Source organism: Odocoileus virginianus, chromosome 20 (genome assembly GCF_023699985.2).
Source record: "Odocoileus virginianus isolate 20LAN1187 ecotype Illinois chromosome 20, Ovbor_1.2, whole genome shotgun sequence".
In the NCBI taxonomy this organism is placed as follows: Eukaryota; Metazoa; Chordata; class Mammalia; order Artiodactyla; family Cervidae; genus Odocoileus; species Odocoileus virginianus.
The window spans coordinates 4285587-4305812 of NC_069693.1; the positions used below are offsets into that span (position 1 = coordinate 4285587).

The 20226-nt window shown below is 54.4% G+C and overlaps 1 protein-coding gene across 1 annotated transcript; it reads right to left on the reverse strand.

Annotated features, from left to right (window-relative positions):
• Positions 1-66: 66 nt before the first annotated feature.
• Positions 67-19739, reverse strand: CACNG8 (calcium voltage-gated channel auxiliary subunit gamma 8). The gene is made up of 4 exons (XM_020905500.2): positions 19258-19739; positions 9746-9829; positions 8473-8613; positions 67-6361 (listed from the first exon to the last, which is right to left on the reverse strand). The coding sequence occupies exons 1-4, from the start codon at positions 19442-19444 to the stop codon at positions 5601-5603; spliced, it is 1173 nt and encodes a 390-aa protein (XP_020761159.2). The 5' UTR covers positions 19445-19739; the 3' UTR covers positions 67-5600.
• Positions 19740-20226: the final 487 nt, after the last annotated feature.

The window sequence follows — 20226 nt, forward strand, 5'->3', positions numbered from 1 at the left end:
CAGGAGGGAGAAAGGGCAGGCCTCAGGCAGAAGCTGGTGCCCTGGGCACGGGATCCAGAGCCGCAGTCCTCTTCACCGAGTTTATTAGACGGGGCACCCCCGGGGGACCGTCCATGCAGTTCCGGCTCCCCCGGGGACAGGACGAGACATCCGTGTGGAGTGGCAGCGGGGCCTGATCATCACCCCACTCCCCGCCTCAGCCCCTCGGGGACCGCCCAGTGGGACCCACCTCTCCCCAGCTCCTTCTCCCCTGGCTGGCCGCTCCTGCCGGCCCCGTGCACCCTCACCCTGTCTGTCCACCCTGTGCCGCTTCCGTTGGGGCACGTATCGCCCTGGGATGTGATTCCGATCGTGGGCATGTGTCCGAGCCTTGGGCAAGGCTCGAGTGCCAGAGGAACCATCTCACCATCCTCAGCACTGCCCAGCCCAAACTGCGCCCAAGGGAAGCCTTAGGAAGTGTGCATGGGTGGTCTGAATGAATGAATGAATGAGCAGATGGACGGGTGAAGGGAAATGGTGACACACAAACATCCAATCCCAAGCTAGGGAAGGCCCCCACCCCCCAAGTTCAGAGCACACCTCCACCTGCATCTGATGGATCGCACTGCCTGTTTGTGGATCTGAGCTCCCAGCACTGAGATTGTGCGGCCTGGTGCCTGGAAGGCCTCAGGGACTATTTCTTAAATGAATGAGTGAAGCTTGTTCTTTCCTTCACCTCGTGGGTATTCCCAGGCCTTGGCAGGACCCAGAGGGGAACCCGAGAAGGTGCCCAGTGCTGGCGGCAACGTGAGATGGGAGCTGGGCTGGGTGACACCCACGGGTGCCTCCATTCTGAGAAATCAGACACCCTTCTGCAGCACCTCTGCCCTGCCTCTGTGCTCCCCTCCCGCCCCGGTCTCCCCATCGCTCTCAGTCTCGCCAGCGACCATGGCTCCGTCCTTTCAGCATGCAATTGCCTTTCTCCCATTTCCCGAACGCAGCCCTTCCTACTTCTGTCACAGAAAGGGTGTGAGCTTCCTTGGGCCGGAGAGCTCTTGACAGTTTCATGCTAAAAGGATGACCTCCCCTTCCCTCCACCTCCCCTCTGTGACTCTCTTCCTTCCCCTCACTCAAGCAGGACTCCAGTACCCCCCACTGCATGGCGATGGCCACGTGTCAATGTCAAGGTCAAGGTCATGTTATCTAGCCCATGGCCACTTTGCTCCATGAATCCTCTCCTGGTTCTCTGTAGCATTTGGCTAGTTGCCAACTTCACAGTCTCTGCCTACTTCACGGTCACTCTTTGCCCCTTTAACTACATCCTCCTTCCTCCCGCCCCCACGGAGATGCCTCCCCCACCCCGAGTCCCTGGCCAGGATCCTTTCTGTGTCCTCCACACTCATCTCCTAGGTCACCTCATCCAGTCCTGGGGCTTTAAACATGCTGTCTCCTCTCTGCTGACATTTCCAAAACTTAGATTTCCAACCACGACTTCTCCCCCAAGCTTCAGTCTCAAATGTCCAACTGGCTATCTGATACCTAGGCTTGGATGTCTCATAGGCATCTCAGATTGTCTCGTCCCAAGAAGGTTGCTTGGCTCCTCCCGCATAATCCCTTCTCCCCCATGACCCCCTTCCAGGCAGCACAGAGCAGCACCACCCAAGCTCCACAGATCCAGTTAAAAGCATTCCCTTTTCTCTCTTTCTTTGGTTCTTCTTTCCCTCCTCTATTACATCCAGTTTGCAGCCACCACCACAGACCCTGCCTCCACAATCTCACGCCCTGTTCCTCCACATTAGTCCAGGCCAGCAGCAGCCCCAGCTGGAAAAGGAGGACACCCTCTTAACTCCTTCCTTCCAACTTCACTCCTAAATCTCTTCTCAGCACAGCAATGTGGGTCTGTTACTTTGTTTTTAAATAAAAATAGGGGCTGTCATTCTTATGCTCATCCCACTGAGTCTAGAGTAAAATTCAGATTTCCTCCCAGAGCTACAAGCCCCCACACGATGGGCCCCCAGCCCACGCTTCGGACCTCAGCCTAATTTGCTCACCCTTCTTCCTCTGCCCTCCATGGGGTCTTCTGGAAAACGGGTGGCTTTCTCAGGGCTCTGCATCACTGCTTGGCCGGAATGTTTGGTGAGCGCCTTTCCTTCTCACAACCCTTGTTACCTCTGTAGTGGGTTCTTCCTGAGGTTCCTCATCTGAAGACACCACGTCCTGCTTCACTTTTTTTTTTTTAGACACATCTTGTGGCTTGTGGGATGTCAGTTCTCTCACCAGGGACTGAGCCCCGGCCACGGCGTTGAAAGCTTGGAATCCTAACCACTGGACCACCAGGGAATTCTCTTTCCTTTTTTCCTTTTCATTTTAGAAACACTTCTCTGTAACTGAGATTTCTTATTGTTTCTTGTGTATCTCTCTTGTGAGTTCCAGGACAGTAAAAAACCCTGGTCATCTGTTCCCTTGAACATTCCCTGCACCTAGACTGGCCTAGAAGAGATGGGCACTCAGTAACGATTTCTTGAATACTGAAACAAACGAAAGAAATGGATCATCCCTATACCCTAATCACACTTCTGAATCCCCACCTTTCTTTCTGGGCACGTCCCCTTGCATCTTTCTCCCTCCATCTCTGTGTGTGTGTATATATGTTTGCTTCTCTGAGACTTCTCTGACCTGACTTGGACATTGTTGTGCCAGCCCCTCCCCTGCCCCCTTTCCTCCCCTTTCTAGATCACTGTCTGGTGTCTTTTTTTCCTCTGTCCCTGTAACTCACTCAGTTTGGGCCTCTGTTGCCCTGATCTCCCCCACCTCCACCATCCCTCTGCCTTCTGCCCATGCTCCACCTCTGTCTTGCTGTATGTTTGGCTTTTGGACACTAGAATCCAATACCCCCTAGCCAGCTCTGCTCCCCTTCTCCTCCGAAGTTTGTGTCTTTTAATGCCACCTCTTCCAGTCCTCTCCGTTTATCATCCCTATAGTAAGTACCCCTCTGTCCTGCGAGTTGTATTCCTTTCCCCACATTTCCCAGAATCTCTTTCCAACACTGCCCTCATGGAATTCTTCCCTGGTCCCCTGCCCACCGGTCTTTCCTGTCCACCACAGGGACCCCAGAGGGAAATTCCCAACACCCAGTTGTGGTCCCATCCCTCCTCTGTTCTACGGCTTTCCGCTGCTCCATGTTATCAAGAGAGAAGCTGGTGGAGCCTGGCACCGTTGCCAACCACTTCCTCCTCATCTGTGTTTAGGCCTGTCTTCCCACCAGGCTGGGAGCCCCTGGAGGGCATGGCAGGCTCTGAATCCTCCCTGCTCCCCCTAGTATCACCGAGCAGAGAACCTGCCACACAGCGGGTCTTGGGAAATACTTGCTGAGCAAATGGAGAGAAACGCAGTGAGTGCTGTTCCTCTCTGTCCTCGGTGACCTTCAAATCCATCCTCCCACCTTCTCTCCCTACCTTTCCCAGTCCAACTGCCATCCTGTCTCATCTATTTCACAGCATCGACAGCCTATTCACTCCTTTCCCACGTCCCCGGTGGTTTCTTCTGACACTCACGTCTCATCCTGCTCTTCATCCTGTGTTTCCCATCACCCTCAGAATAAAGTCCAAACCCACCAGCCTGGAACCCTAGTGCATTTAGACTCTAGCTTCCAGCTGCTTCTCTGGTCTTTCTGCCCACCCCTACCCTGACCTTTTGTACCCCAAAAGGAGGAGTCCTGACCTCAGTACATCATGCTCTTTCAATCCCCCACCCCACCCCACTTGAGTTGTTCTGCTGTGAAAGCCTTCCTTACTCATCCTTTGGAAACCCAGGCTGGGCCTGAGGTTCTCCAGGAAGTTTCCCTGAGGACTGCCCACTCCTGGCACTTGGTCACTCTTTCTCTTCTTCTCTGGTCAGCGTGCCCATCCTGGCCCCTGTCACTGCACCAAAAATCACCCTGCTTGGAGTCTGGTTTTTGACTCCTCCTTGAGAGCAGCTCTGGGGATCCTGATTCTAGCACACTGCCTGGTCCAGAAATGTCAAGGAGTGAATGAATGGCTGAATTAATAAATGAGTGAAACATGAATCTCTGAGTCCTAGTGTTTCCCCTGCCCACAAAGCACCAGGCCTGTGCTTCAGTCTTGTGTAATCATCTGCCCCTTCCCAGCAGTGTGAGTTTGAAGGGTCAGTGCCTGTGTTTGATGCTTGTTTCCGCGCATCTCTGCCTCTCACTCTCATCTCTGAGTTTCCGCCTCCCATCGCTCATGTTATGATCCTGTTTAAAGCTACTCCGTGGTTCCCCGCTGCCCTTGGGTTAAAATTTAAACTCTTCCCTGGAGAAGAAAATGGCAACCCACTCCAGTATTCTTGCCTGGAGAATCCCATCAACAGAGGGGCCTGGCAAGCTATGCAGTCCATGGAGTCACAAGAGTTGGACATGACCTAGTGACTAAACCACCACCAATCTTTGCCAGTTTTGGCCACATGAGAAAAAATTCATTTTCTAAGATTCCTTTTCCATAAATATTCTAAAATAAAATTTTAAATATTAAAAAAAAAAATCTAAACTCGACCTAACCTATAAGTCCCTGGACAGTCTGGCCCTGTCTACATCTCCAGTTTCATCTTGTTCCACCTCCATGTGGCTCAGTACATACATGTTAGCCTTTTCTGGAAGCTCCTCCTGCCCCAGGGCCTTTGCACGTGTTGTTCTCTGGCTAGGACACTTCCTTCCAGCTTCACCTGACTGGCTTCTTGTCATCCTTTCAGGGTTACCTTTCAAACTGGGTTAGCCTCCCTGCCGGAGGATTTTGTAGCACTTTGGGTTTCTCTTTTGCCCCAGCTGTAACTTACTGTTGTGTATGCAATTCTTTGATTAGTGTCTGTCTCATGCACAAGATACAAACTCTATGAGGACGTTGGGGAAGTCTGACTTCCTCCCTTCTGTAGACTCAGCATTCAGCACAATGTTTGGCACTGAAGTACACAAATAAACAGCTGGTAGTGAATGACCGAGTCTGTCTCTGGGCCTGTTTGTTTCCTCCCCAGCCAACATCCTGGTACACGGCAGGTGTTTTTGAAACCCTTGTGGAATGATGAACGAAGAAATGAATGAATGCCCACGCCCATCCCACCGCACTGTGCCTCTCTGCATCCCTCTGGTCTTTCTGTCTCTTTATATAGAGCATATATATATATGTAGTTTGTAGGTATAACTCTATATTCGTGTGTTATGGGCCCCTCTCCAGGAGTTGGGCTGGGCTGGGAGTCCCTCCCTCCGCCCCGCCCCCACATGCACACAGCAAAACATTAAAAAGAAAACGTCTCAAAACTGCAAAAAACACCAAAGCCCTCCCCCTCCCCCCCAATCCCACAAAAAAATAAAAACAACGCTCGCTCCCAACGGCCCCCTCCCTTCCCTTCCCCCTCCCTCAGGGTCCCTGATTCAGAGGGTGGGGGGATGTTCCCCCACACCCAGGTGGGCGGGGGTAGAGCGGGGAGGGGGCGCGGGGGAAGGCCGAGCAGTCTCCAGCGCGCTCACGGGGAAGGAGGGGGGCGCCCCCGACCCCCGGCAGCCTCGTTGCACGCGCGCCCGCGCACGCGCCCCGGACACGCCCCCCTCCGCGCCCCCAGGCGCGCCCCTACACGGGCGTGGTTTTCCTGTTGAGCGTGTTGGTGTTGGAGGCGCCGGCCTCCTTGGCTAGGGTCCCTGGGGCAGGCGCGGCGGGGGCGGGCGGGGCGGGCGCTGGCGCGGTGGGCGGCCCGGTGACCGTGACCGTGACGCCGCCACCCGCCTCCTTGGGGAAGGCGTTGTGTAGCGTGAGGAAGCCAGGCGCCCCCGCGCGGTCCCGCTCCGCGCCCGCCCCCCCGCCGCCGCCGCCCCCCGCGCCCCCCGCGCCCGCGGCCGCCCCGCCGTACGCCCCGCCGCCGGCACCGGCGCTCGCCAGCCCCGCGGCCACGCTGCCCTTGGACGGGTCGCGGCTGAGCGTGTACATGGAGATGTCCGTGGAGGCGAAGCCCGGGCCCCCGGCGCCGCCGGGAGACGCGTCCCGCGACGGCGACGGCTCGCTGGAGCGGGAGCTAGAGCGGGAGCGGCGGCGGTAGCGGAAGCGGTAACTGGGCAGACGGAGGATGGCCGAGGGGCCGCTCCCGCCACTGCCGCCCGCGCCCCCGCCGGCCTTGAGTAGGTCCGAGCGAGACTGGCAGTGCGCCTCGCGGCTGCGCTCGATGTAGATGTTGACGGCCAGCACGCCGATCACCTCGGCCAGGATGAACGACAGCCCGCCGAAGTAGAAGGACCAGCCGTACGAGTAGTGGTTCTTCTTCTCCTCGTCCCGCTTCGGGCCCGGCTCGCCCGCGTTGGCCGAGATGTACACGATCACCCCGATGATGTTGCTCAGGCCTGGGCAGGGACGGTCAGACGGGAGCCTCGAGGCCGTCCCTGGCCCTGCCCCCGCCCCGCCCCGCCCCCCAAATCAAGGCTCTGCCCTGATGGTCTAGGCTCCGCCCTGCTCTGGCCTAAGTCGCACCAACGATGCCTTAGGCCCCACCCCCTGACCTAAGCTCCACCCCTGATGGTCTAGGCCCCGTCCTACTCTGGCCTAAGCTTTACCCACAACGGTCTAGGCCCCACTCCAGAGGGGCCCTACTCGGCCCTGACTTGTCCAGGCCCCGCCCCCTGGCCTAAGCTCCACCCACGAAGTTCTAGGCCCCGCCCAGATAGGCCCTACCCTGCCTGACTTGTCCAGATCCCACCCCCTGGCCTAAGCTCCACCCCTGATGGTCTAGTTGTCACCCCACTCTGGCCTAAGCTCCACCCACTATGATCTAGATCCCACCCCACATGGTCCATATACCACACTGGGCAGTTAGGCCCCGCCCCGTGTTGTTCTATGCTCGCCCTGACACGATCCAAGCCCTTTCCAGATGATCTAAATTCCTCCCCAGCTGGCTCAGGCCCCACCTTGCTGCTGCTACTGCTACTAAGTCGCTTCAGTCGTGTCCGACTCTGTGCGACCCCATAGACGGCAGCTCACCAGGCTCCGCCGTCCCTAGGATTCTCCAGGCAAGAACACTGGAGTGGGTTGCCATTTCCTTCTCCAATGCATGAAAGTGAAAAGTGAAAGTGAAGTCGCTCAGTCGTGTCCGACTCTTCGCAGCCCCATGGACTGCAGCCTACCAGGCTCCTCCGTCCATGGGATTTTCCAGGCAAGAGTACTGGAGTGGGCTGCCATTGCCTTCTCCCAGGCCCCACCTTAAACGGCCCCAAATCCTGCTTCGGATGGCCCACCATCCCTGGCTAATTCAGATCCTAGTCTGTTGTTCTAAAGCTCACTCTAGGTGTTCTAAACGCTGCCCTGGTTGGTCCAGGGCCCACCCTAGGTGGTTCAGGCTCACCCTTAGTGATCCAGATCCCTCCGGGAAGACCCGAGCCCTGCCCTACACAGGCTTACCTCCTGCCCAGATGGTCCAGGCCCTTCCCTGGCTGGCCTAAACTCTGCCCTTGATAAGGAGACCCAGGCTTTATGCTGATTGGTCTAACTCCCCCCAACTTTATAAATCTTGGCCTCACGTGACCTCGGCTCGTTTTGTCTGTTAATAAGGTAATCCCGTTGACTCTCTAGACCCCGACTCTGGTTGATCTGAACTCTCTCACGATTATCATCTATTCTAGGCCTTCCTCTTGGTAGCCTTATTAGAGCAGGAAAGAGGGGGACACAACTTAGGAACCAGACAATCTTCTAGTCTAAGCTCCACCTCCAGCTTGCTAAGTCCCGCCCCCTGAGGATCGCGGCCAGACTCTTCCCTAGGCCCAGTTTGTAGTTAGCCCTGCCTTTCAAATCCTCCAAGCCCCACCCCTGCAGGTCACATCCTTCTCTGAAAGCATCCCCTGCTATTTATGTTGAACCCTCCTTCTCTTCAGGATTCCACGGCTTTGAGAAGACTCTAAAGTTCCGGAATTGCCCAGTACTACTCACGTCGAGTAGGAGGGGGGTCTTGCCCCTTTAAGAAGCCCTGCCTCACTACCGAGTTGGCCTGGAAACGTTCTCAGGACCGGCCACTTCTTGGATACACCGAAGACCACAAGGTCCGGCCCCCTAGAGCAGGTTCCTCCCCATCTGCGTTCAAATCACTTTTTCTCCCTCTCCCGAGGGTCCTCCTGATCCTCTAGACCTCAGTTCAGCCTCAAGCCCCCACCTCTCCCAGGCTCCTCCGCTTCCATCTCCTGGACCGCCGGCTTTGGAATCTGAACTCCTGGAATCCAGGATTACGCGGTAGACACCTGTCTGAGCTGGGCTCATATCCCGAGAAGACGGCGGGAAGGCTACACCTCCCTCGCCCAGAGGGTGGCGATGGAGCTTGGGATAGAGCCTAGGAAGGCTCCGGGCCCCAGGGAGAGCCCCGGCAGGGTGGCTATGCAGGCGCGCCCGCGCGCCCGCGCGCCCGCGCGCACACACACACACACACAGGTGCGCGCTCGCAGGTGGGCCGCCCCCTCCCTCTGCCTCTCACCTGCTGCCACGAACAGGATCCCTGCTCCTAGGATGATGTTCCTCTTGGACTTGTAGACGCGGGAGGCCGCCACGCACACACCCCCGAGCAGCAGCAGGATGGCGCTGAGGATGGGGAAGATGCTGGAGGCCCGGACGACCCCTGGGGAGAGGCAGGAGAAGGGCGGGGGGTGGGGTGGGGGAACCAGGGCATCAGTCACGGCCGCCTGAGCCCCTGGCGCCCCGCGCCTCCTGTGTGCCTTGTCCCCCTTCTCTCTCGCTGGTTCTCCCATTCCTCCCCTCTGCCCGCATTCTGGTTCTTTTTATTGTCTCACTTTCTCTCCTCTTTAAAATTTCTCTCTTTAGCGATCTGATGGCCCCCCTCTCTCTTTTTCTTCGTCCTTTTCTTTCTTCCTCTGTGGTTCTCCTGGCATATTTTTTCTGCCCTTTAATTTTTCTAACCACTCTCCCTCTCTTCCACCCCACCCACCCCGCCTCTGAACGCCTCTATTTCCCTTGTGAACCATCTCCCTCTTTTTCCTTCTCGCACGCGCGCTCCCTTCCTCTCTTTTGCGCCTTTCCGCCTTTCTCCAGATCCTTCTTTCTATCGCATCTCTAAATCCCGCTCTGCCTCCCACTCCCCGTCCGCCTGCCTTCACCTGTCTCTCTGGGTCTCTCTTCTCTCTTCCCCTGCCCCCTCCATCGCTCCCTGCCTCTTCTCGCCTCCCTTTTCTGCCTGGCTTCATCCGTAGCTCTGGGTTTCTCTCCTCTTTCTCCCTTTCTCCTCTCTCTCTCCCTCTATCTGCAGTCCTTTCCACTCTCCCCCAAACCCCAGGCAACCGGATTCTGCGATTTCTGAGCCCGGCTGAGGCCGCAGCCAATCACAACTCGGGGTTTGCCGCGTTCTCGGGGTAGCTACCAATCGCACCGCGGGCTTCCCCAGCCAGCTCCCGGGAGTGGCCAGGCCGCGCCGCAGATTGCCTCTCGGGCCCAGGGTGCGGTTGGCCAATCCCGGTCTGGAGAGGGACAATCAGTCACTGCCCGGAGTACCCAGGCCGGCATGGCAGCCAATCAGCTCCGGGGATCCCCCCTCTGCCAGGCCCCGAGGTGAGAGGAGGGGGCGGGAGAGGGCCCACTGAGCCAATCTGAGGCCAGAAGATCTCGGTATCTTGACTTGGACTGGCTGACAAGCTCATCTCGGCGCGTCGATCTAAGCGCGGGAGCACAGACCCCTTTCCCCTCCCACGTGCCCGAGCCCAGCAGTCCCCCCAACTCCGCCCCAGGCCCCCACGTACGGAGCAGATACTCCGCGCTGTCATGGTCGTAATCCGTGTCCTCCGGGAAGTGGTTGATCTTCACGCAGACGCCTCTTTTCAACCCTGGAGGGGAATGGGGGGTGATGGTGGCGGGCACTTAACAGTTGGGGAACCGTGGGTGAGAAAAGACACCCCTCCCCCTTTCCTCAAACCCCCTTCTCTTTCTGGGCTGATGGGGAGACAGGAAGTCCCGGCTCCTGAGCGTGTCTGCGCACCTGGGACAAACTTTCAAACTCCCTGGCCTCAGTTTGCAAACCAGGTTTATAAAGGAAAAAGGAAAACATCCAACACTCATTAAAAGGCCATAAAGACCCTGGAACCTGGAGGGGGGCAGTCTCTCCGGCCTCTGTTTCCCCCTCTATAAGAAAGAAGGTGTTGGTTTCAGCAATGTCAAGGCACCCTTCAACTCAAAACCCACTGAAAACGCACGGGAAAACGGAGAGGCGACAGAGGGCCAAGAGGGCTCCGTTTCCCACGAGGCCCTATGAAGCCTGAGTCCCCGTTGAGGAGAGAGCAGCCCCATTGGATCGCTGGGGTGGTCGTCTCTTCAATCCTCTGTTTGGGGAGTAGGGTTCCCCCTCTTTCGGCGCCCAGCACCAGCAGTCCTCTGGGAGGAGATGGAGCGGTTGGAACAAGCTGAGGCAAGCTAGGGGTGCGGTATGCCTCCAGGGGTCCTGCCGTCACAGCCCCCTCCTCCCTCCCAGAACATGCATCCTTACATAGCTGGAGACTGGCATACAAATCAGTAATAGAAACACTTCGTTTCCTCAATTCTCTGGGTGCCTTCCCATTTCCAGGCCTCTGCCCAGGGCTTTGGAAACTCTGCCCACATTCTTCCTGGAGAAGAACTTAACCCTTGCAAGAAAGCAGCGCCCGGGGCACCTGCTGGAGGAAGTTTTCCCTCACACAGACCCCTCCCACCCATTCTGGGGGGAGAGCCACTCTTTTTTCGTTTTTATTTTTTAGCATACATTGGGTTGCTTTATGAGCTGCTTCTTCAGCTCTCTGAGAGTTCCTGAACGGGGAGGGCATGGGGTCTGATTCTTTCGTGTGTCTCTAGCATTGCCTGGCACCAAAGGAGGCATTGAGAAATGAGTGTTGGAAGAATTAGATTATGAACCATAAGGATTGCAGAAGGGGAGTTTCAAGGCAGAAGATGACAGGGAAAGAAATGCGGGTAAAGGAAAGGATTGGAAAGAAGGACTACAAGGCAGTGAATAATTCCACTAAGCGCTAACACTTGTTAAGTGCTTCCGAGGTAGATTAACTCATCCGGAGCTCCCAGGAGACCCATGAAATAGATAATGGTATTGGTGTCGTGCAGTGGCCGAATGTTAAGAACTGGAGTCGCGCTGTTTGATAATGAAGCCTGAATCCATCATGTCCTTACACCACATCCTCGTTGGCCTTATTTGGACCAGTTTGCTTCAGTTCCTTTTCCTATAACATGGGGGATACTAGGATGCACCTCCCAGATTGTTACAAGGGTTGAATCCAAGTACAGAGATTTAGCACTTTGCTGGGAACACAATTGAGTGTTCCGTTGATACCACGTCATACACCCGTTGTCCAGATGAGGAAGTACAGGCATTCGAAGGGTTCATTGATTCACAGCTGATGGGTGGTGGAAGCAGAATTCAAACACACAGCAGTTTGCTCCCACTGGAATCTAAGCCTGTAGGCGTCCCAACATCAAGAACAATGCCTAGAGCATTGGAAATGCTTGATATTTGTATATAAGAATGATTGAATGGGCAAGAAGCACATGAAAAGATGGTCCATATTACTAATGATTAGGGAAATGCAAGTGAAAACAACAATGAAATACTATCTCATAGATATGAGATACCATCCCATTCAGACGGCTACTATACACAAACAAAACAAAACAAAATAACCAGTGTTGGTGAGGATGTGGAGAAATTGGAACCTGTCTGCACTGTTGGTGGGAAAGTAAACTGGTTCGGTCTCTATGGACAATAGGATGGAGGTTCCTCAAAAAATTAAAAACAAAATTATTATGAAAGTGAAAATGAAGTCACTCAGTCTTTTTGACCCTGTGGGCTTTAGCCCTCCAGGCCCCTCCGTCCATGGGATTTTCCAGGCAAGAATACTGGAGTGGATTGCCATTTTCTTCTTCAGGGGATCTTTCCAACCCAGGGATCGAACTCAGGTCTCCCACATTTTGGGCAGACTCTTTACCCTCTGAGCCACCAGGGAATCCGATAATTCTGTTTTAGGTTTTGGTTTATCTGGCCAGGAGGCATGTGGGATCTTAGCTGCAATCCAAACTCTGGGTATATAGGAAAAGAATTGTGAGCAACGTCTCTAAGAAATATACAAATATATCCATTTTTGTAGCAGCATTATTAACAACAGCCAAAAGCAACCTAAGTGTCCATCAACACATGAGCCAATAAACAAAGTGTGGCATATAGATAGAACGGAATATTATCCAGCCTTTTAAAAACAAAGGAATTCTGACACATGCCACAACCTGGATGAACCTTGAAGACATGCAAAGTGTAATAAGTCAGTCACACAAATACAAACACTGTGTGATTCCACTCATATGAGGTGTCTAAAGCAGTCAAATTCATAGAGACAGAAGGAATGATGGTTGCCAGTGGCTGGGAGTGGGGAAGAATGGGTAGAGTTTCAATTCTGCACAATGAAGTGTTTCGGAGCCTGGTACACAATGTAAATATACTTAACACTGCTGAACTGTGCTTTTAAAATGGGTTAAGATGATATATTTTATGCTATGTGCATTTTACTACACTTAAAAAAAAAGCAGTTGAATGAATGAATGAAGATACATCTTGTGGGAGCAAATGCTTACCCAACAGCACATCCACTATGGTGTGGTAGGTGGGTTCAAGTTCTCTCTTTCTTGAATGGGATCATAGTACTTTTCTCAAAACATGAATGATAATTCAATGAGATCGAGCATGGAAAGTAGACGGCATGCAGACTCTCTCCACAGACTAGTCATGCTGGAAGTAATAATAACTAGTACTTTGTTGTTGTTTAATCACTAAGTCGTGTCTGACTCTTTGCGACCCCATGGACTGTACCCACCAGGCCCCTCCATCCATGGGATTTCCCAGGCAAGAATACTGGAGTGGGTTGCCAGTCCCTTCTCCAGGGGATCTTCCCGACCCAGGGATGGAACCTGTGTCTCCTGCATTACAGGTGGATTCTTAACCACTGACTCACCTGGGAAGTCCACTTAACTAGTATAAAACTTACTGATGGTTAACCACACACCAAACACCACTCCAAGCATCTGACAGGTGTTAACACTTTCAGAAGAGGACTGGATGGCATCATTGATTCAACGGACTTGAACTTGGGCAAACTCTGAGAGATGGTAAGAGATGGGGAGGCCTGGCGTGCTGCAGTCCATTGGGTCACAAAGGTTCATACACAGCTTGGCGACTGAACAAATGTCAGCATGGATGACCAACCCTAGGGATACTGGGAACCGAGGTGTAAAGCTGAGCAAGTTGCTCAATCCCATGTAGATGTTAAATCATGAGGAGGACAGACTGGACCTCAGACGTGAGCTTTTTGTTTGTTTGGGCTGCACTGTGCAGCTTGCGGGATCTTAGTTCCCGGACCAGGGATTGAACCCGTGTACCCTGCAGTGGAAGCATGGAGCCCTAACCACTGCACTGCCAGGGAATTCCCAGAAGCGAGCATCTTTATGGAGGTAGAGCACAGTGGTCATGGTGGCCACGAGCTTGGGCTTTGAAAGTGTATTCTCTGGCTCCGCATACCAGGACAGTCACTTCCAAGCTGCGTGGCTTTGGGGTTTTGAATACCTCTGAGCTTCAGCTTCTTGGCTTGGAAAATGAGGATGGTGATACGACCATATAAGGTTTGATAAGTGTTCACTCCGTGTCTGTGTGGGGCTTCCCACGTGGCGCCACAGTTAAAGAACCGCCTGCCAATGCAGGAGACGTAAGAGATGCAGGTTCGATGCCTGAGTCAGGAAGATTCCTCTGGACGAGGGCAAGGCAACTCACTGCAGTATCCCTGCCTGGAGAATCCCATGAAAAGAGGAGGCTGGCGGGCTACAGTTGACCAGGTCGCAGAGTCAGACACACTAAAGCGACTTAGCACGCACACGCTGTGAAGCACAAGAGTTAAAGAGCAGACACCTGCGGCTTATGCGGCTTGCCTCTGCGTATTATCCAACCGCCTGGGCTGGGAGCTCTGTGTGCACAGGGATGGTGGTGATGCAAACCAGCGCGTCCCAGAGGGCCCGCAGAGCACAGACCCGGGCAGGCCAGGGGTGAAGGCGTGCGCACCGCCGCGAGGACCCGTGAGGACGCGCACACTGCCCCTCGCCTGTTGGGTGGCCCTGTAGCTGACTCACTTCCCCTTTCTGGCCATCAGCTTCCTGCTCTGACAAACTCTCATGATAATAATACCTTCCCTCCTGGAGCAATTGGGAGGATTCAATGAGATAATAAGGCCTGCAAAGTGCTGAGCACGGGGACTTTAAATAGGCTGCTAGAGTAAATTGGCCTGTAGGTCCAAATTCTGGGCGCTGAGATTCCTTCCTGAGAAGGGGGCTAGACCCATCTGAATGCCCCCAGTCCCAGAAGGTTGGTTCTGAAAGGTGGCAGTTGAAGTGTGAGCCTAAAATATGCATCAGATTTCAGATTATTTATGAAGAAAAAAGCATCATATTTCATTAATATTTGTTATATTGCTCACATACTAAAATAACATTTTGGCTATGCTTGGTTAAATAAAATCGATTACTAACCTTTATATTAATATATTATATTGTAAAATTGCATTTATTAAATTAGATTCGTTGAACCTTCCCTCTGTACTTGTTTAAATGTCACTTATTGTTGTTGTTTAATCACTCACTCAGTAGTGTCCGACTTTTTGCGACCCCGTGGACTGTAGACAGCCAGGATCCTCTGTCTGTGGGCTTCTCCAGGCAAGAATACTAGAGCGTGTTGCCATTTCCTTCTCTAGAGGATTTTCCCAACCCAGGGACTGAACCCACGTCTCCTACATTGGCAGGCAGATTCTTTACCTCTGGACCACTAGGGAAGCCCTTTAATGTCACTAGTAGAAAGCTACAGTCCATGGGGTGGCAAAGAGTCGGACAGGACTGAGCGAGTCAGCAAAGCACACAGCACAGAAACATTTAAGGTACAGAGGCAGCTTGTGTAACGTTTCTGTTGGGCAGTGTTGGTTGAGGGATGGGACTTCTGGATTATCAAGGAAGGGAGATTCAGGGATGGGTCACTCAAATTCCTAATAATAAGAACAGAATAGAAGCTACACCGTCTAGCCTTTACACTGGGTCTACTGGCCTCCTGAATGCTTTACATGTAATAACTCATGGGGTTCCCTCCGTAGCCCTGTAGGTTAGGGGTTATGATAACACCCATTTCACCGATGGTGAAAAGCACAGAGACGTTGAACATGTGGCTCAAGGTGATGTTTCCATGCAGGCAGGAAGTAACCCAATGAGTTCTGTTCCAGAGTCTGGGTCTCCATCACCACTTCCTACTGCGTTTCTCAGAGACACTTTGAAGGAGACAGGATGAGCCCCAAGAATTCCCCTGAGGACACAGCACCTTCAGGGGACTGCGGCCCCAGGGGGCCAGTTTCCACACTTCTGGATCCCCGGATAGGATGGAGGCTGGTGGATGTGCTGACTTAGGAAACAAAACAGATCCGGACTCCAGTGCGGACTTGATGGCCTGTTAGCTGTGTGACCTCGGGAAAGTTGCTTCTCTTTTCTGAGCCTTAAGCTTTCATTTTTGGAGATGGGGGTAACAGTCATACACAGTGCACAGGGTTACTGTGAGAATCCAGTGACACACGAATGATGATTAAGTAACAATAAAGCCGACCTGCCTTTAACCCATCCTTAAGTCATTTCATTTGTCTCCGGGGACCCCACCTAGCCCGTTATTTCCCCCCAACCTCTGTGGTCTCTCCTTTCTCAGCTCGCTTTGCTGGCTCTTCTCATCTGTCTGATTGTCTTTGAATACTGGACTAGCTCAGTCGCTGGCCCTTCAACTAATCTGTGTGTTTGTTTCTGTCTCTGCTCATCCATCCACATGCCATGACCCTTCGCACCCCCAGCCCAGATGTCCCCCTGAACTCTGGCCTCATACATCTTATCACTAATGTCTTAGATCAGGGGGTTGGCAAACTACAGCCCAACGGCCAAACCCGACGAAGAGTAGGTTTTACTTATTTAAAAAAAAAATGATTGAAAAACTGTCAAGGAAGACTCTCGTGGTACGAGAAAATGATATAAAATTCAAATATCAGTGCCCGTAAAGGAAGTTTAATTGGAACCCAGCCACGCTCATCCACTCACGCATTGTCTCTGGTTGTTTTTAGGAGTAGCGGCGACAGAGATCACACACCCCACAAAGCCTAAAAGATTGACTGTGCGATGCTTTGTGGGTCCTCTCCCATGCAGACTCCTATCTTAGGCATTATCACCAGCAGGCACCCTCAATTTAACATTTCCAAAACTGAGCTCGTGATAGCCCTCCCTACAATAAATTAGGGCTTCCCTGGCGGCTCAGGCGGTAAAGAATCTGCCTACCAATGTGGGAGACACAGGTTCGAACCCTGGGTCCTGAAGATCCCCTGGAGAAGGGAATGACTACCCACTCCAGCATTATTGCCTGGAGAATCCCGTGGACAGAGGAGCCTGGCGGGCTACAGACCATGGAGTCATAAAGAGTCGGGCACGACTGAGCCACTAAACAACTGAGAGAAAGTAAGACACATACATAAAATACCAGCTGTTCCAGCTGATAAATACCGCCCACCCCCCACCCCGACCACATTTTCCGGGGCTCAGGCCACAGACTTCAAGCAGTGACTTTCACTAGGGGCGATTTTATTCTTAGTCTAGAGACAGTTGGCGATTTTGGTGGCCATGCTGATGGAGGTTCCTGGTCTTTGGAGGTAGAGCCAGGAATACGGCTAAACCTCCTACAACACAGAGGACCTTCCTTCCACCACTGCCCCCCACCACCACCGGCCACTGCAACGTGGAATTATCCATCCCCCAAAAGGTCAACAAGGCTGAGGCTGGAAAACCTTGCTCTCAAGACATCCAGACTCCTTTCTCTCATATCCTGCCACTGCCCCCATCAGCAGTTCCTGCCTGCCCACTGTAGTTGCAGAATGTGCTCTCAATTCCACCCCGGATAAGCCTCCTCCTGTCTTCCCTTTTCCCTCCTGCCTCCCTCTCAGAGACACAGCACAGCGATCCCCTTAACCTTTCAGCCAGCTCCTGTCACTCCTCTGCTCAGGAGCCTGCGATGGGAAAAGCAGATCACATCCCAGGACCTGAAAGTCCGTGCACCTTGCCGTCACCTCCTACTACGTTCCTCCCGCACCAGCTCTGCCCTGGCTGGGTGGGCCTCCCCTTGGTCAGACAGGAGGCACATTCCCATTGATGAACCAGGTTTCTACAGCCTGAAGCCTTTCCCTCCAGAAGCCACGTGGCTCCATCTCTGGGTCCATTCAGCCCACCCCTCGGATGTCACCGGCTCAGTCTCCTTTATCTCCAGTTTCTACAGCTTCACACTCTTGCCCCTAACACTTCCCATCCCCTCCTTTGTTCTTTTTCCTCCTTAGCACTCAGCTCCATCTAACACCCTAGATGTTGTATTTACTCGTCTCTCTTATCATCTGTCTCCCCTTCTAGAATATAAGACACATAAAAACAGGGATCTCAGTGGTTGCTGTTTTTCCTTGCACTGCAATTGGAGCTCTGGTATGAAGAACGGTGCCTGGCACATAGTAGAAACTCAATAAACAGTGGTTTTTGAAGGAGGGGATGAAGACATGGAAATACTATGATTCACAGTACATTGTCCTGGGGGTTCCAAGAGGCAACTCCCCACACACGGCTCTGTGCCTGATGCTCGGTCAGACCAGGGAGTGAAGATGAAGTCAGATGCCCACACGAGGAGGAGAGTAACACTGCGGGAAAATTGGACGGGTGTGACGCAACAGGGAGCACGGATGACTGGGGAAAAGGAGACCCACACTCACGGTCTGAAGAAGCAGCGGCAGCTCGGATCTGGCTGACCAGGGCTGCTGGACGATGCCAGCCCCATGTTACCAGGTCTTCCACCAGTTCAAAAGAAGCTGGAAATCAGATCTCAGTGTGCAGTCTCCCTACTTTTAAATGTTGGCAACCAATTCTGACTGTGGTTTTGGTTTTAAACGCTCCACACGCCAGACAAAGCATATCTGTAAATCCCATCCTTCAGAGTTCTCTTGGTTCTGCCCCCAGCCACAGCTGGGTGACCTTGGGCGAGTGACTTAACCTCTCTGAGCCTCGGTTTCCTCATCTCCAACTGGAGGATGGTATCCTGCCCCCGCCAGGGGATTAAATAAGATAATAACATTCCTGGCTTATTGAAACTGCCCAGCAAAACAGAGGAGGAAACGATGGGGAAAAGAGAAGGAATAAAAAAAAAAGAAGTGAGGGACTGTGATCTCTGGGGCCCTGTAGGGCAAAATTGGGGATCGGCTGGTTCCTTCAGACCAGGGCTGGTGAGGCTGGGGGAGATGAGCAGATAGTGGCCCCATGGGCAGGGGGGGCCGACGCACAAGAGGACTGGGACTCAGGTGTCCTGCTCCCCAGCCCAGCACCTCCGTGCCATGGGGAAAGAAATGGCAAAGCTGACAGTGGGATGGAGGGGTTGCTAAGAGGAAGAGGGCTGGCCCTATGGGGAAGTCAGGGGAGATGGGAGGCAGGGGGAACCGGATTGGAGGGAGGCTGCAAGAGGGAGAGAGTGGGACCAGGGAAAGAGCGCAGATGGAGACTGCAAGAGGCAGTGGCCTCCTTGGCAAGAAGCGTCCAAAGGGAGGCTGAGTGGACGGAAGGGGAAGCAGAGCCCGGGAAAGGGTCTGGAAGGACAAGGACCAGGGGCGGAGGCGGAGAGAGGAAGCCAGGACAAGACTCCCGGAAGACAAGGCCCCAAAAGCAAAGAGGAGGGGACCACGAGTTCCGGTCTGATGGGGCGTGATGTTTTAGGGGATGAACAGCCCACGTGGGGCCAGAGGGTAAAAGGGGCTGAGGAAGGCGCTGGAAACGGGGTCATCGGAGATCGGGGGCTCAGAGCCAGGACGCGGGGAGGGACGTCGCCACGGGCAAGGAGGAGCAGTCTCGAGATCAGGGGTGAGTGGGCAGGAGGGCGGAAGGCAGAGGATGCCAGCGTTGAGGTCCAGGCTGAGGGCATCCCCTGGTAGAGGGAGGCCGGACCCCCGCAGGGGTGGGAGGGAGAGAGGAGGGGGCTCTTCCTCCACGAAGGGAGGGGAGAGGATAGGGATCAAGGGGCGCTGCTGAGTGATGGAGAGGCTAGCTGCGGAGGGGATTCAGGAGAGGGTCAGGACCCAGAGAAGCGTGAGAAGGGTGGGGGGCCGTGGGAGACCCGGGAGATCCGGGGGGCGGGGGCGCGGGGCCCTACCTTCCAGGCAGCAGATCCTCCAGAGGCCCGAGTGCGTGAGGCCGCCGGGGTCCTTCTTCTCCGCGGCTCCGCCGCCCCCACGCTGGGGGGGCCCGTCGTCGCCACCGGCGCCCGCCGTGAGGTTGGTGGTGTTGCAGATGAAGGCGCGCGTGTAGAGCCAGTAGTCCGTGCTGATGGCGATGGTCATGAGACCGAAGGCCGCGAAGGCGCCCACCGTCGTCAGCAGCACCTGCACTCCCTTCTCGCACCAGAGGCCCCGCTCCTCGTTCCAGCGCTTCAGCGACTCCAGCTTGACCACGGGCAGCCGGGGGGCCGCGGGCCACCACCGGGGCAGCGGGGGCGGGGCCGTGCCGGCGGCTGGGGGGGTCACAGCGCAGGCAGAAGTGGGGGGCCCCCCGGGGGCGGAGGGCCAGGGAGTGGGGAGGGGGCCGGCGAGGAGGAGGCTGCAGGCCGGGACGGGGTCAGAGGGCCGCCATGGTCGCCTGCGGGTGGAGGGCAGGGGTAAGGCGAGAGGATTAGACAGGCCGGCTCGCCTGGATACCTGGATATAGCCGGTCCTGCACCCCTCCCCACGCTGGAAAAAAAAAAAAAATACCCCTACTGTTTCCTAGGTTGGAGAAACACCTTCCATGATGCTTACCTCTGCCTCCCTCGCTCTGAAAAACATTTCCCTGTGTCCAAGAAAGTCTTCCCACTAACCTCTTTCTGAGAAAAAGCCACCCCCCATCCCTGCATCCCTGCCAGTGGGTAGGACACTTTTCCAGGCCCCCCCTGACTCCGCCCCCTGGTCTCACTGCCCCTGCCAACACACACAGGGAAACCATCCCTCACTCCCAGCCCCCAGAGCCTCTTCCTCCCAAGGAACCCCTGTCCTGCTCCTCATTTCTTACAAAATGTTCTCATAAAGTTCTCCCCCTTCCCTATCTTCCCCTGTAAGGCCCACCTCTTCACCTAGCATGGCCTATACTT

What these genes read in the sequence shown, in the direction of transcription:
- CACNG8 (XM_020905500.2), bottom strand. Translation starts at nt 19,444, where the DNA reads ATGACCATCGCCATCAGCACGGACTACTGGCTCTACACGCGCGCCTTC. An exon ending in CAGCGCGGAGTATCTGCTCC is followed by an intron (nt 8,614 to 9,745) that starts GTACGTGGGGGC and finishes GCCTCTCCCCAG; the next exon opens with GGGTCGTCCGGGCCTCCAGC. An exon ending in GATCCTGTTCGTGGCAGCAG is followed by an intron (nt 6,362 to 8,472) that starts GTGAGAGGCAGA and finishes GTCCCTGCCCAG; the next exon opens with GCCTGAGCAACATCATCGGG.